This window comes from Dipodomys spectabilis, unplaced genomic scaffold, assembly GCF_019054845.1.
Source record: "Dipodomys spectabilis isolate Male_0828 unplaced genomic scaffold, ASM1905484v1 ptg000197l, whole genome shotgun sequence".
Taxonomy (NCBI): Eukaryota; Metazoa; Chordata; class Mammalia; order Rodentia; family Heteromyidae; genus Dipodomys; species Dipodomys spectabilis.
The window spans coordinates 10,805,070-10,822,405 of NW_024870874.1; the positions used below are offsets into that span (position 1 = coordinate 10,805,070).

At 37.3% G+C, this 17,336-nt stretch overlaps 1 protein-coding gene across 3 annotated transcripts in view; it reads left to right on the forward strand.

The window, feature by feature from the left end:
- Ptprz1 (protein tyrosine phosphatase receptor type Z1) overlaps nucleotides 1-17,336 on the forward strand; it is a 158,988-nt gene that overhangs the window by 101,778 nt on the left and 39,874 nt on the right. For 2 of the 3 annotated variants that reach the window (XM_042695883.1, XM_042695884.1), the window contains exons 10-12: nucleotides 812-938; nucleotides 8,181-8,227; nucleotides 10,233-11,211. In XM_042695883.1, the coding sequence (XP_042551817.1) occupies nucleotides 812-938; nucleotides 8,181-8,227; nucleotides 10,233-11,211 (1,153 nt within the window). Of the gene's footprint in view, nucleotides 1-811; nucleotides 939-8,180; nucleotides 8,228-10,232; nucleotides 13,780-17,336 lie in introns of all 3 variants that reach the window. The other variant, XM_042695882.1, reaches the window with a different exon arrangement.

A 17,336-nucleotide genomic window follows, 5' to 3' on the forward strand; every position in this document is an offset into this window, starting at 1 on the left:
GTGCCCTGACTTAAGGTATGTTATTTGATCTTTCCACATGCTACCCCTAGCACTAGCAAAATGGAGCAGGGGACTTAAAAGTCTGTTTCTTTGAATTAGATTTGTAATAACACATGTGATGTGACAATGATGTCAGAAGCTTGGGGATGTAATTGAACAGGTAACTCTTGCCCACTGACTCACCCCTGTCCCCTTCCACCCATTCTTATGAACCAAAGAAGGCAAAGAGCACATTCCTTGTGTGAACTATACATTGCAAAATTAAACTTTGCTTTGGTAAAGAGGTGCTGGCTGTGGATGAAGGTGGATTTGCAAACCCTTATTTGGCTGCAGCTTTTGGAACACACTGTGGCAGGTGAAAGATTACTGGACTCTGCTTTCAGACAGCTAGAGGCCTACAAGTCCCAGGACTGGCATTATATAACTGTCATTGTCATTATGTATAATAGCAGGTAGATAAATGAAAAGTTTAACTACTTTTTAATTTGCCTAGAATACTGATAAAACTATGATATGGGAAAATTGTGGGATTTTTAGCTTGTGTTTCTCAGTTATGAGAACTAGTTATGGAACTAACACATAATTGAGGGAAAAATCAAAGCTTTTAACTTTTCAATATCTTCATAGTTGACAAAGTTAACAAAGTTCAACAGCGCTGCCTGAGCTTCTTTGTGTGTTGACAAAATATGGCTATTTTCTATTGAACAAATATGGCTATTTTCTATGGGAACAAATTTTCTAGGTCTACTATCTAGTATGCTTCTCTTTTGAGAATAGTATATTTGTATAATTATGAATGTCTTTGTTTCAGGGTGCTATTCTCAACAATTTAATACCCAATGTGAGTTATGTTCTTCAAATAGTAGCCATATGTAGTAATGGCTTATATGGGAAGTCTAGTGACCAACTGGTAGTGGACATGCCTACAGACGAAGCAGGTAAGCCCTCAGATACCTTTTGCATTTTAAGTGAGGCTGAGGTACTGGGTGTATGAGTGTTTTCTTCTGATTTTGTGTCCTATTGGGCAAAGGGAAAATAATTTTCTGTGAAGTCTGGATCTACAGTATTTGGTGACACATTGCCCTACTTTTTGTTCAGCAAATCTCTTTCAAGATAACCAACTAATTCTTTTTGTTCCCTCTCTGAACAGTGCAATTTTTAAAAAGAATTCATAGTGTGCTGCAAATTCAAAATGATGTATGAGTGAATGGATGATATTGTGTGAGTGACTTATTTAATATTTTAACATATTTTACTATCTTGGAGTAAGTGTACGAAGAGGTTTCAGTTCAACGTGTCTGTGAGGACAATGCATCGTGATCAGTGCCGCCTTTTCATCGTTCCCTCTGTCCCAGCCCCACAAACGACCTGGCTCCACTTTCACATGTGTATATTGAATATTATGACACTATTTGTCCACCTGTCCTCCCTCCATTTGTCCACCCATCCTCTCCCCATGTGTCCAATTTTTTTTGTTACATTGGTGTTCTTCATATGTAAAACAAGAGCAAGGAAACCCATTTAAAAGGTTTATAAAGTCAATGAAGTCTTAATTGCTACATGACTATTGAGATGGTTATTGTAGATAATGAAGAATTGATTTCTGATTCTTTTTTAAAAAAACCTTTGACACAATTGATACACACTTAAAAATGTGGGGAAAGCCAGTTGGTTTTATTTGTGCTTATTTCTTTTTTCAGCTCCCAAAGCACTTTGTAGTAAGTATATATATATGATCCTAGGATCGCATGTGCTGCTTAGACATATCTATGCAAAGCATGTCAACAGATCACCTTTACCCACTTTTTATAATTTGGTAAGGGTGCTTTTGTGTTGATTTGACAGTATTCAACAAAAACATAAGGTTTTTCTAATTGTGTGTATTTGCATGACCTTTTTCTAATTTTGGGGGGAACACCTTTTGATCTCAAAGCATATGCAATAATCAAATGGTAAACACCACAATATGATACTTTGAACATTTGAAGTTTTCCTTTCATTATTATAAACTTTCTGGTTGCCTTTTTGTTCATTGTTGTTGGTTCATGTTTTAGAGGATTTTTTTGCTTATTTCATATCGTTTGTCTGGGTTTGAGCCAGGTCATGCTACCTAACTCACACTTGTCTTGAACTTGTGATCCTTTGGTCTCTATCTCTGAAGTGCTAGAATTACAGGGATGCATGATGATGCCTGGCTAGCATAAGCAGTTTTCAATGGACAGAATCAAAGAGTGTACCTGAATGCATATACACTACTAAATGCACATAATACATAAACATGTTGTGCTCATCCTCATGGTGAGTCTTTCACTAAAACATTAACACAACTTTGCTATGAATAATATCAAAGTGATTCATCATAATTATATCTATGATAAACCATGCTACCCCATTGAATGACAGTACCCTACATTCTCCCATATTGATTTACTTAGGAAGTCACATTAGTATAACATTTACCATGTCAACCACTACTATATGTGAACAGAATAAAATATGGCATGTAAAAATACATTCTCTACTCTTGTCTGTATAGTATAATATAGTATTCATTAGTATAATGAATATAGTCATTTAAATTTACAATCTCAGGTCAATTATGTGACTCTAATTTATGTAGATTGAACAATGTTCAAGAAATTTATTTAAAATGTTTACTTCATTTTACTTTCTTTTCTTAGTCACTGTCAGAATTTTCATCTTTCTGAGTATTTTTATTATTTTTTGTAAACTTATTGCATATGAAGAAAATGAGATCAAATCTCTATTTTCTACAGAAGTTGAATCTGAGTGATTTGTTTGATGTGAGTCTTCATCAGCACCAAGTATGGCCTTCTTAAATCATTTGTAGTGTTTTTGCTTTTTTACAAAAATACTAAGTGTTATAACTTAATTTAATTTCTATTTATTCAAAGGTCCGGGACACTGTTGAACATTGTTATAACGAGAAGTTAGCTTGGACTACTAGTTAATCTTCATGGATGTCTTAGTCTTGTAAAAAGTTCTTTACCCTAATGCTGCTTTAGTGAAAATGGCATTTAACTTGAAATTTTGAAATGATATTTCTATTAAAAGCCCAGCATACTCTGAATATTCTTATGAAAAATTCCTCCATCCAAAGCATGTTACCTAAAATATGCAGTTTTCTTTTTCTTTTTAAATAAAATATTAGCTTATTTGGAATTCCTTCTTCCTGATTTTAAAGTATTGAACAGCATTTCATTAAGTATCTATATACAAAATATAGATTTTTAAAAATTCAGTGTGGAAAATACATTATCTTAAATATTAGTTCTACAATAGACACATCACTGTGAAAGTCTTGGCCATTACTAGTTTATACTTTAGTAAGTATAAGATTAGTCAATCTTATTATTTATGTACCTAATGTAGAAATTTAGTTTTCTGCTTAATCTATGCTGTGTAAGTAGTGACTCTGTGTGTGTGTGTGTGTGTGTGTGTGTGGTGTGGTGTTGTTGGTATTACTGGGGTTTGAACTCAGGGCCTCATACTCTTGCCCAGCTATATCACTCACAACTGGTGCTTACCACTTGAGCCACACATCCGCTTCTGGTTTTTACTAGTCAATTGGAGGTAAGAGTCTCATGGACTTTTCTGCCTGGGTTGGCATAGAAAAGTGATCCTTGGGTCTCAGCCTCTTGAGGATCTAGAATTACAAGCATGAACCACTGACACCCAGCAATGTTATATATATATATATTTTTTTTTTAGAATCATTTTATTCTGTAAAATATGTGGTTCCATTATATTGGTAATAATATATCACATTGAACTATTATTATTTAGGCTAAGCTGTTGTCTTTTAAATACTGTATTGTTTGTTTATTTGTTAAACTGAAATGCTGGCGATAGCTTATAATCATCCTTATTCTCTCAGAGATTTAAAGCATTCTATTCAGTATATGAGAAAAGTTCAGTCTTCCAAATTAATTTGATTAAATTGTGCATTAAGGTTGATCATTTGATATCCTATTTATTTATACATCTTAATATATTTATTAATGTGTATTAAATAAATTTATATTGAGAAACTAATTTACATTTCTCAAGGCAGTCTTAATTGTTTTTCTTTTCATCCTTTTCTTTAAAAATTTGTCGGCCATGGGGCTTGAACTCTGGGCCTGGGGGCTGTCCCTCAGCTCTTCAGCTCAAGGCATGCACTTTACCACTTGAGCTACAGCACCACTTCCAGTTTTCTGGTGGCTTATTGGAGATAAGAGTCTCACAGCCTTTCCTGTCCAGGCTGGCTTTGAACCACAACCCTTCCTCAGATCTCAGCCTCCTGAGTAACTAGGGGTATAGGCCTGAGCCACCAGCAGCTATCCTTTTATTCATCTATTTATTTTTGAGACAAGGTGTTGTATGCAGGTCAGGATAGCTCAAACTCACTATGTGGCCTATAGGATAACCTCAAACTTTAATCCTCTTTCCTCAGCCTCTCTAGTGGTGGCATTATAGTCATGTACCACCATGTGTGGCTGAAGCCATTTAATACAAAGTAGAAATGTATTTCTTCTAAAAGCCACTAAAAATATGCCTGCAAAGTGAAGAACTCATGAGTGTAATTTTTTTCATTGCACCTAATGTAATGCTGATCATTTGTCCCTTCTAATGTGTTATATTACAGTAATAGAAGACGCTATTGAATAATATGTCATAGGGCTTTGATAACAATGTGTACTCAATTTAAATTCATGATGAATTAAACCATCACCATTTCCCCATTACTGTGTATTTTTCTATTGTGTATGTCCACATTACCATTGCTCTACCTCTTATTCATTCCATTCCACCTCATGCTGCTGATACCATCTTTTAACAATCCTTACATTACAGTCTACAGCAATTACTACAATAGTAGTCTACATTGCTTTGGTTTTTCACCTGTGAAACTGATTTCCTTCAAAGTATTAAATAATATTTGCTTGTCACTCTGTGTCAGTGTTGCTCTTTGTGTTTTTGTTTTACTAATGTACTAATTTTTTTAAAAAATTATCTTACATGTGTTCAAAAAACAAACTCTACCTTAAACTGATTTTGTTTAGTTGTAATGCAAATGTGAATTTTAAGTATTCACTCAAAACAATTAAAACACATAGTGTTGGTCTTCACTATCCGATAGACCAGATAGAGATTTTCATGAGTTTTTATTTTCTCTTTTCAAAGTCTATTTTGCTTAAGTGAGACTATTCAATCAATTAGGATCATCTTTTAGCTATTTAATATTTCTGTAGTACTAGAGGCAACCAGTAATTATTGAAGTATCCATTACTGTGCATGAGCAGACTCCCAGCCAAGTCAGCGGGCAACCCAATGCCTTTCAGCAGAGCTAGATCTTAGGTGCTAGAGTCTTGAATACTCAGACTCAGGTATGGCTTCGGAGTCTTAAGAAAGACAGAGACTGTCTTTAACTATTATTTTATTTGTGGAATTGTTCATGGTAAAGCTCCAAATTTTACATGAAGTTAGATCATGTTTTAAATTTTAAGACAGCTTTCTGATGGGTACTGGGAAGAATGAAAATTTGTTGACATTCTTTGAGTTATAGCCTGTTAACAGGAAACCTATCATTTTGATATAGATGACAGTAGTAAGTATTTACTTACAATTTTCCCTTATTAGCGTTGTAATATATTGAAAGAGTGACCCTAGGTTAAGGATTTTCCAAGACAACTAGGTAGTGTCTCCTGAACTGAATTTAAAGGTTATTATGTACATGAACTTTCCAATTTTTTTACCTATGTTTTAAGCCTAATGACATCTCATTGTTGGATTCTCACATACTGATTTCCTTGAAGGATACAAAGGCTTTGGTATTTGAGCTAATTGAAATCATTTTAGTTTGAAAACGAAGAATAAAAAAATGAAAAATTGAGGCAGGTAAATGATAGTGTTGGACAAAAACAGAAAACACTAATGACCCAAATAAAAATATCCAAGCACTTTCACAGTCTATTGTAATAAGAAAAAAAGGGAATTAATATTTAAGACTGATTTTTTTCTATTGACTTTTTTCATTTTTATAGCACAGAAATTTGTCAGGATAAGTAACTTCAAAATAATTAAGTTGGTGGCTCAGGGGTAGAGTGCTTGCCTTGCATGCATGAGGCCCTGGGTTTGATTCCTCAGCACCACATAAGCAGAAAAGGCCAGAAATGGTGCTGTGGTTCAAGTGGTAGAGTGCTAGCCTTGAGCTGAAGAGCTGAGGGACAGCGCCAGACCGAAAGTTCAGGCCTCACGAACAGCAACAATAATTAAGTTGTCAAAAGCACTAACTGTGGAGGCGGCCAATGGCTCATGTCTAATCCTAGCTGCTCAGAAGGCTGAGATTTGATGATCACAATTCAAAGCCAGCTTGGGTAGGAAAATAAATGAGACTCTCTTATGCAATTGACTACAGAAAACAATGTCTAAGTGGTAGAGAGCTAGCCTTGAGCAAAAATGCTCTGGGACAGCACCCAAACCCTGAGTTCAAGCCCCATTATCAGCACTCAAAAATATATTAACCTTAAATCATGGCAAATGGGTGCATTTTCAGATTTTGCTGAAATTCCTTGGTGAATAAAATTCATGTGTAGAATTATATTTTTAGTTTAATATTTATTAATACCTAGTAATTTTCTAATACAACTAAACTCAGGACAGTTTTCAAAGTCAAGTCTTGATATGGTAAATATATAACATCAGCTCAGTTGATGTTAAGTATTTATTCTACATGAATGCATTTCTTTTAAAGACATGTAAATACTTAAAGCATAGAACATAAACATCATCAGGGGGCTGGAAATGCGGCTTAGTTGTAGAGTGCTTGCTTTGCATGCATGAGGCCCTGGGTTCACCATATAAGCAGAAAAAGCCAGAAGTGGCACTGTGGCTCAAGTGGTAGAGCACAAGCCTTAAGCTGAAGAGCTGAGGGACAGCGCCCAGGCCCAGAGTTCAGGCCCCACAACTGACCAAAGAAAAAAAGCATCATCGGGGGTTGGATACATGGCTCAATTGGTAGAAGGCCAGCCAGTGAGCAAAAGCATAAGGTACTGAGTTCAAGTCCTGGACCTATTTTTAGGTCCTTAGACCTAAAAATAAAGCATCATCAAGATGGTGCAGAGCACAAACTTTGGAGATGGAATGAGACTTAATAAAAGCAAAAACAATAAAAACATTATCACAAAATTTCTCAAGCCCTCACATTCACTACTAGCTTCCTAATAACCCAGGCAGAGAAAGACAGAGAGATTGTCAGTATGGCTACATTCCTTATTAGAGAATGAAAACCACCTCTTAGCCTTCCTTAACAATTGTTGACAGGTCTTTTTTAGTGCCCTGAGATATCCATGTACTGAAAATAAATTGATTCTGTTAGGGAAGAAGAGACTTCAAAGAAACTAGTTATTGAATTGTTTTTGTTGTTGGCATTAGCTAAGGTTCCTTTGGGAGAATGCATAGGAATATTTCCATCCACTGCTTCCTGCTGTCAAACTGATCTGGTACCTGCTGGAAACTCCATTGTACCTGATGGGGCGCCCTGTGTATAAATATAAACACAATTCTTTGGCCCTGGGGGTGGGGGTGGGAGATGGGAAGGGCTGGGAAGGGAAACAAAGGAGGAGGCAACAATGCTTGATAAGAAATGTACTCATTATCTTGCCCATGTAATTGTAACCCCTCTGTATGGTATTTTCACAATTTAAAAAAAAAAAAGAGTGAAAAGAGAGTTACCTAATCCTCACTGAGAAGAAACTAAGAAAAAGATAGCCAAAGAAGAAAATGGATCCTACAAATTCTCCAGAAAATAGCATTTCCCCAAATACACTTGCATCCATTCTAGTAAGGATGGTGAAAATTACCTGAGTGCCTTTCTACTTAGTTATATCATTTTCATTGGCTTCCTTTACTCCCTGGTTTCAGTGACAAAGGGAGGGTGTGGGGAAAGCAATTGGAGTGGAGACAAATAATCAGTGTTTTGAATGGAATTGTACGTACGTTTATGTGGTGTTCAGTAGTGTTAAAATTAAATTTTGGAATTTTCATTGTTTTATTTAAAGCTCATAGTTTTTGTTGCTGTTATTGTTTTACTTTTCCGATTTTTTAGGCAAAGGCAAACCAACCAGGCTGAAATAGCTAAATAGCAAGTAATAATCGTTTTGTTTTTTATTTTATAGAACTTGACCTTTTTCCAGAATTAATTGGAACTGAAGAAATAATCAAGGTATCACCTCATTTTATATGCAGATGTTTTACATGTTAAAGTCTATTTGAAATAATTTCTTATACTTTAGGTATTGTTATGTTAACTAATAAAAGTTAGTGTTGGCTTATTCATTGTTGGATTACTTGCTAGGCTTTAGAGTTGTATGATTCCTGTGTAACAAATTGGAAGATACTTTGATTGGTTTAATACAAAAAAAATAGAGATAAGGAAAAACAACTAGTGATAAATTTGTAATAAATATGTAGCAAAATCAAACCTATATATTTTCATCATTTGATTTACTTACATTTGGGCTATTTATATAATAAATGTGAGTTGCTAATGCAGTGTTCCCCAACTAAATTAATATTTAAGAATCTGTATAAATTTTAACATTTTCTTAATTTTTTAATGAGAAAAATGATTATTAAATTAATCGTATATTTTATCCTAAGCTCAAATAATGCTGTTCTACATAGCTGAAATTATGCAGCAAGCTTAGCTCTCTGTTTGATATGAATATATGCATGTGTTCATACTTGCTTGAGATTCAGAGTTCTTTTACTGATGTTGGTCAAGTTCTCCTTGACTGACTTGCTCTGTTCATTTCTTCTTCTTCAAGAGACACAGCCAGAAAAGACCTGTTGTCTTGGATGATCCAGTAGATAACAGCACTAAGAAATGGTTGAGTGCAAAAAATACTGAAAAAAGCATGTCCTACAAGGACTCAAAAATACTTTATTTGGCCATTTAGTTTTCTAAACAGTATGACTAGATGTAATGTAATATTCACTATTTTACACAGAGAAAGAAGATAGAGGGGGATGACGCGAGATAGGGGGAAATGGAGGAGGGGGAGAAGGTAATGGGTTGCTGTTGACTTCTACTCAGAACACTACCAATCCATTGCAGTGACTTAAGAGTAGACTGAAAGCTCAGCCGCCTGGATAGTACTAATAAAGAACAGTTAAATGGAAGCTATAAAATACTTAGTGTTAATGTGAATGAGAATTAGGCAAATGGAAACAGAAAATCAGTTTCACTAGAATCATATTTTGACAAGTTGACTTTAAAATATCTGCTTATATCTAAAGAAAAGCATATTAAAAACCAAGGGAAAAATCAGATAGTCCCTTAGTTATGTAGTACATACTACATTCAATCTGTAATGACAACTACAAAGTATCTTACTTTTTTGGGGGGGGGCAGGTCAGTCGTGGGAGCTGAACTCTGGGCCTGGGCACTGTCCCTCAGCTCTTCAGCTCAAGGCTAGCTCTCTACCACTTGAGCCACAGCGCCACTTCCAGCTTTTTTCTGCTTATGTGGTGCTGAGGAATCAAACTCAGGGCCTCATGCATGCGAGGCAAGTACTCTACCACTGAGCTATCTTCCCAGCTCCAGTATCTTACTTTTGAAACTGTTAATTTAGTAGTCTCAATCTAAAATATAATAGGCAACTATAAATAAGGTATTTGCATTAAATTTAAGTAGTTTTCCTAGAGGATAATGGTTATACAATAGAAGCATGGCGAGTCCACAGTACAGAACAGAAAATAGTATACAAAACAGTATTTAAAAAGAGAACAGAATAAAGAGACAAGAAGAGAAAGAATAGAATCTTAGCCTGGTGGTGCATTTCTGTAATCCCAGCTGCTCAGGAGATGAAGACAGGAGGACTACCAGTTCAAGACCAGCCTAGTAAAAAAAAAAAAAAGTAAGGAAGACCTTATCTCAAAAACAAACAAAAGGACCGGGGCTATGGTTTGAGTAGTAGATTACTTACTTAGCATGTATGAAGCCCTGGGTTTGATCCCTAATACTGAAAATTAAAAGTTTCCAAGACTCTACAACCGAAGAATATCAGTGTGTGTGTGTGTGTGTGTGTGTGTGTGTGTGTGTGTGTGTGTGTGTGTGTGTGTGTGTGTGCAAGTGCATGTGCATGCACACATGTGCATGCATGTGTGTGTTTATTAAGTTTTTTTCTCTTACAACTTTATGTTCTGTTTACTCGTGTTTCCTAAAGGAGGGAGAAAGGAGGAAAAACACTGGAGAAGACACTGTTGCAAATCCTGGTAGAGATAGTACCACAAACCAGATAAGAAAAAAGGAACCCCAGGTTTCTACCACAACTCACTATAATCACATAGGGACTAAATACAATGAGGCCAAGACTAACCGATCTCCAACGAGAGGAAGAAAATTCTCTGGAAAGGTCTATGTGCCTAACTCATCTTTAAACTCCACTGCCCACCCAATCATTGAGCTCGACACAGAAAAGGAACTGTCTTTGCCTTCTGAGACTGTGACTGAACTCCCACCACAGACTGTGAATGACGGCTCTAAAAGTGTCCTCATATTCCCCCAGATGAACTTGTCTGGGACTGAAGAGTCTTCAAACACAATTCCTATCACGGAATATCAAGAGCTGTCTACTGACCTGGGAGAGGAAGAGAGCTTATTGACTGATTTCAAGTTTGATGCTGGATCTGATGATTATTCAGGCTCCAGCCCAACGCCCTCCACCAGGCCGTTCTTCTCTGAGAACATATCTCGTGGATACATATTCCCTTCAGAAACCCCAGAGGCCATCCCCTATGATGTCCTTAAGCCAGAATCAACAAGGAATGCTTCAGACGATTCAGCTTCTTCAGGCTCAGAAGATGCACTGAAGGACCCTTCTATGGAGGGCAGTATGTGGTTTCCTAGCTCCCCAGATGTGACCACACAGCCTGATGTGGGTTCTGGTAGTGAGAGCATTCTCCAAGCCAATTACACTGAGATGCGTATGAATGAATCCCAGACCACAGCTGAGTCCTTTGCTTCAGGCCCCGTGGTGTCACAGAGTCCTTCAGCCACAGATGTGGAGATGCCACGTTATTCTACCTTCACCTACCTCCCAACTGAGAGAACGCCTTATGCTTTCACTCCATCTCCCGGGCAACATGATTTGGTCCCCACGATCAACATGGTACACTCGCAGACAACTCAACCCGTGTACAATGGTGAGACACCTCTTCAACCTTCCTACAGTAGTGAAGTCTTTCCTCTAGTCACCCCTTTGTTGCTTGACAATCAGACCCTCAACACTACCCTTGCTGCTTCAAGTAGTGATTCGGCCTTGCATGTTGCGCCTGTATTTCCCAGTGTTGATGTGTCATTTGAATCCGTCCTGTCTTCCTATGAGGGTGCACCTTTGCTTCCATTTTCCTCTGCTTCCTTCAGTAGTGAATTGTATCGCCATCTACATACAGCTTCTCAAATCCTCCCACAAGTTACTTCAGCTGCTGAAAGTGATAAGATGTCCTTGCATGCTTCTCTGCCAGTGGCTGGGGGTGATTTGCTATTAGAGCCCAGCCTTGCTCAATACCCTGATGTGACGTCACATCAGACTGCTGCTCCTGCTGCTTCGGAGACATTGGAATTTGGTAGCGAATCCGGTGTCCTTTATAAAACGCTTATGTTTTCTCAAGTTGAACCATCCAGCAGTCATGCCATGATGCATGCACATTCTCCAGGGCCTGAATCTCCTTATGCCTTCTCTCATCATGAGGGCTCCCAACACGTCCTCTCTGTTCCTTACAGTTCTGCAATACCTGTGCATGATTTTGTTGATGTTTCTGATCAGGGTTCTTTCCTTAGCAGCCCTAGCTACGTATCTATGAGTAGATCTTCATTTATAACCCCAACTGCGTCCTTACAGCAGCCTACCCAAGCCCTCTCTGGTGATGGGGAGTGGTCGGGAGCGTCCTCTGGTAATGAATTTATTTCACCTGACACCGATGGGTTAACAGCCCTTAACGTTTCTTCACCTGTTTCTGTAGCTGAATTTACATATACAACATCTGTCTTTGGTGGTGATCCTAAGCAGCTTACTAGAAGTGAAATGCTAAACGAGAATGAGACTGAACTGCAGATGTCTTCTTTCACTGGGATGGCTTACCATTCTGAAAGCACAGTCATGCCACACATGTACAATAATGTAAATAAGTTGAATGTGTCTTTACAAGAGACCTCTGTCACTAGTTCTAACATAAAAGGCACACTTCCAGCGTCTCTTGCCTATCCAGTCACCAAGGGTCTTGAGCATGAGATTAGTCAAGCTCCAGAAAATAACTTCCCAGCTCAACCTTCACACAGTGTAGCTCGAGCCTTGGGTGAGATTTCTCTGAAAGCTGTGCTCAGCACAAATGCAGAGCCCACCTCCTCTGACCCTGCTTCTAGTGAAGTACTATCTCCTTCAACCCAGCTCTTGTTCTATGAAGCCTCATCTCCTTTTAACACAGAAGCATTGCTACAGCCTTCCTTCCTGGCTTCTGAGGTTGACACCTTGCTTAAAACTGCTCTCCCAGATGTGGCTAGTGCTCCGGTATTGGTTGACACCCCCAAAGTTGATCAAATTAGTTCTACAGTGTTGAATCTCATGGCATCAGATTCTGCTTCAAGTGAAAACATGTGGCACTCTATAGCTGTACCGATATCTGACGTATCGCCTTCTTTTCATACGCCCTCTGCCTCACTGCAAGGCTTAACAGTTTCTTACCCACGTGAGAAGTATTTGGGGCCAGTTTTGCTTAAAAGCAAAAGTTCCCAGCAAGTGGTGCCTTCTTTGTTCCAAACTGTCCATTTGGAGACTAACCAGGCCATTCCCCCGGAAGGAAGGCATACATTTATCACTCCTGTTTTATCAATTGATGAACCAAGTGCACTTAAAACTAAGATGACATATTCTGATGAAGTATTCGCCTCCACCAAAAGTTCTGTGGCAGAGGAGGGATTTGCTGTCACTCCAACAGTTGTTTCTGATATGCTTGTATCTGCTGATGGTTCTGTTCCTGTAGGAAATGGGTACATTTCTGTTCCAGCTGTTTCTCCCAACAGAGATGGGGCTGTGGCCACAACCAAGTCCCTGCTTCCTTCTACAGCTACCTTTAAGCTGATTCATAGTGCCAGATCTGATGCTGATTTAGTGGGTGGTGGTGAAGATGGTGATGACGATGGCGATGATGATGATAATGCTGATTATGATGATGACAGAGATAGTGATGGCTTATCTACCAATAAGTGTATGTCATGCTCGTCCTATAGAGAATCACAGGAAAAGGTAATGACTGACTCAGATACCCAGGATAATGATCTTGTGGATCAGAATGACCCAGTATCATATTCCCTTTCTGAAAATTCTGAAGAAGAAAATAAAGTCGCAGGTGTAACTTCAGACAGTCAAATTAGTGTATACGGAAGTCCTGGTCTATCACCACCCACAAATACGCTAATCCAGCAGCCCAGCGATGGCAAGGAAGACAGTGACATTCAGACTGGTAGTGCCCTACTTCCTCTTAGCCCAGAATCTAAAGCCTGGGCAGTTCTGACGAGCGATGAAGAGAGTGAATCAGGGCAAGGTGCCTCAGATAGCCTTAATGATAATGAGACTTCCACAGATTTCAGTTTCCCAGATGCTGATGGGGTCTTGGAAGCAGGTGACTCAGAAATCCCTCCCGGATCTCCACATCAGTCCTCCACATCATCTGTCACTAGTGGGCACTCAGAAGTGTTCAACAGTTCAGAGGCAGGTTAGTTATGACCGAAAGGATAGAATGAAACATGGCGATCCGCTTGCTATCAAGGTTAAAATAGAAGGATTGTGGAAAGATAGAGATGTGTTAAAACAGCAGACCATCTTGGTTTGAATCAAAACTTTCAACAAGTCAATTTACCGCTTTTAAATTAGGATTTTATTCCACAATTTGGAAGTGAATATTCAACATATTTGCAATCCTTACTTCAATTCTTTTCAAAATCCGCAAGTGTATTGTATAGATTGTTGATGGTTATTCTAAAGTCTGCCATTTGTTTGTAGGAGCAATGACGTGGGCATAATATGTTTTTCATATACTGGGCGGTTTTTTTGGTATGCTAAACTGTTTTGAGATTTTTAGTTATAAGCTAATTCTATGGAATTAAGAGGTCTGATCAAAGCACCTCTGTTGCCACATTGGAAAGGGACTTAGATACAGCATATTCACCTCAGCTTAGGAAGCTTCTTTTTTTTTTTTTTTTCAAGAAAAATAATTGCTAAGTTTTGAGAGGCGATGGAGAGGTTTAAAACAAAGGTTCTGATTCAAAAATTGCCATTCTTTGAATCTCATAGTGTTGCCTAAAGAGGGCAGTGTAAACCAACAAAACACATTTTCCTTTGTGTTTTCATGCGTCCTGTGCCTTTCTCAGTTGAATAATAGTCATTTATATGCATAATTTGTATAGGCTTTGTATAACAAGATGTAAAACACTAGCATATTTTATGTAGAAATGCATTTCACTTGTTACTGTGTCTTATGCAAATTGGTTTATTAGCCAGATGTTTTCTTAGGACAGATTACTTGCAGCATATATGATACAGATGTATGCTTTACGTACTGATGGGAAAGAAATGGAAAGTTTAATTTTCTTAAGCATATGAAATACTAGATAAGTATGCAACTGTTGATAAGAATTTATAACTTGCTTTTATTAAATAAGATGTTTTTAAAATAACAATTAAAATATTTTCACCTTAACAGTGCAAAAGATGAGCTAATGTAATACCTTATACACCTATTGCATAAAAGTGAGTCGCTATGGTTTTGAATATAGATCAATATCATTAGGATATTTTTCTTCTTTGTTATTTTTATCTTTGAATTAGTTGTGTATTTTTCCCTCAGTGTAGCAATTAAAAGTTATATATTTCGATAGACAAATTTTCATTTCTGTATTCTGATTTGATACTCATTTAACATTACATTTCAGATTAAACATTTAAACTCTGATATGTGAAAATGAATGCTGAGTTTGTAGGTCCATATAGTCTTTAGTGTTGCCACATATGGATTGTTAATCTATCCTCAATTACAATACTTTTCAGAAATCTTTTAGATTTATTTTAAAAGGAATTAGAAATCTATTCATCTTTTGTGCTAGTCACATATTAGTATATTTACTAGATTGTGCTATAATAGGAAGATTGTAAATACATCTGCATAGATATGTAAACCTATACTTTTTTTTTTTTTTTGGTCAGTTGTGGAACTTGAACTCTAGGCCTGGGCGCTGTCCCTCAGCTCTTCCACACAAGGCCAGTGCTCTACCACTTGAGCCACAGCACCACTTCTAGTTTCCTGGGGGTTAATTGGAGAAAAAGTCTCATGGAATTTCCTTCCCAGGCTGGCTTTGAACCTTGATCCTCAGATGCCAGCTTCCTGAGTAGCTAGGATTACAGTCATGAACCACTAGCGCCTGGCCCAAACCTATACTTGTTTACTGAAGCAAAACATTTCTCTTTAATATCCTAATTAGATTTATTTAACTGTTAAGATTATGTCCTCCCACTGATGAGAAATCAAATGAATACAACATCCAGCATCATGAAGTAACACAATTAATGAAGTAATTAAGACTAAGCAAGCTTAGGGGAAAATACTTGGTTATTTATGTATCTGTATCTATCAAAACCACACTACCCACTTACTGAATACTCTCCTTAGTCAGAAATTTATAGCTTAGGGTATATTTCTAACAAGTACAAAATTGACAAGATATGTAAAACTAGGGATTATATTAAAACTTGCAATATATAAATGAGTACAGACTGAAACATACTAGATTCCCTGATCCAGGATTCATAAAAAGTAAATACAAAACTAAGCCTGGAAACATGTCATTTGTGTCTGTATCTTAGAAAATACTTTCATGAATGAGAACAATAACTCTGTGTGTGTGATAACTCTGTGTGTGTGTGTGTGTGTGTGTGTGTGTGTGTGTGTGTGTGTCACTTAATGCCTTTTTTTTAAGTACTGAGGTTTTTGTACTTAGTAGGGTTCTACTGCTGAGCCATACCTTGGGCCCTGTTTCTCAATGGTTATTTTAAGTGACTTACTTTGAGTTCACTGAAATCTGCATAATTTAGGCCTTTGATAATTTTTGTGATCACATCCACCCACAAGACAGTGTCTCAAGGACTTCTTTCTTTTCTTTTTTTTTAATCTCGTGTTTGTATACAAAGACATTTAAAACCAGTTTTTTTGTGTTTTTTTTATTGTGAAAATACCATACAGAGGGGTTACAATTACATGGGCAAGGTAATGAGTACATTTCTTTCTTTCTTAGACTGGCTTTGAAACACGATCCTCTGATTCTCATCCTCCCAGAGAATGACAGGCACATGCTACCACACATAGATAGGAGTTGAGAAAGTGTCTCATGAACCTTTTTGCCTGAGCTGGCCCCAAATCATGATTCTTCTGTCGGCAGCTTTCCAAGTAATTGTGATTGTTTGACTAGTGTGTGTTACAGTTAAGTTGTAATAATTAAATGCTACACATAATATTTTAAAATAATGATCTTGCTTATAAATTTTATATCAGTGGTCATTTTCATTTAGGTGCCTAGTATTCAAGTACAATACAAAATACCTATTTTAGTTTTGACTAAATGAAAATAAAATCAAGACAACTAGTTGTTCCTCATTGATGCATACAACGCAACTAGCCAGTTATCTGTGCCTTCATGAGGTATGCCATCTTATTTAAAATACCTAGGATCTGGGCCCTGGTTGCTCATTCCTGTAATCCTAGCTATTCAGGAGGCTGAGATCTTAGGATCAGGGTTCAATGCCAACCTGGAAAAGAAAGTCCATGAGACTTTTATGTTCAGTTACCACTTTGGCTCTGTGGCTCAAAGAGGTAGAGTGCTCGCCTTGAGCGAAAAAGCTCAGGGACAGCAACCAGGCCCTGAGTTCAAGCCCCATGACTGACAAGAAAACAAAACAAAATAAAATACCTAGAACTTAGAATATATTACCATAAAATTATCACTTTAACTCCTCAATTGAAAAGCTTTCTTAACAAAGTAAATAGAAGACCGTGTGTGTGCTTGTATGTGAGCACATGTAATGCATGCACCTGAATGTGATGTGTATTTAGAGCACATTGCCTGTTTTGTGTTATATATCTCGTATATATTACACATATAATCACACATATTATGAATATATATGCACTGCATCTATATAACAATATATGTATACCTACATCTTATGTAAATGAAGTGTATATGTACATATATATATACACACACACCTGTATGTGTGTAT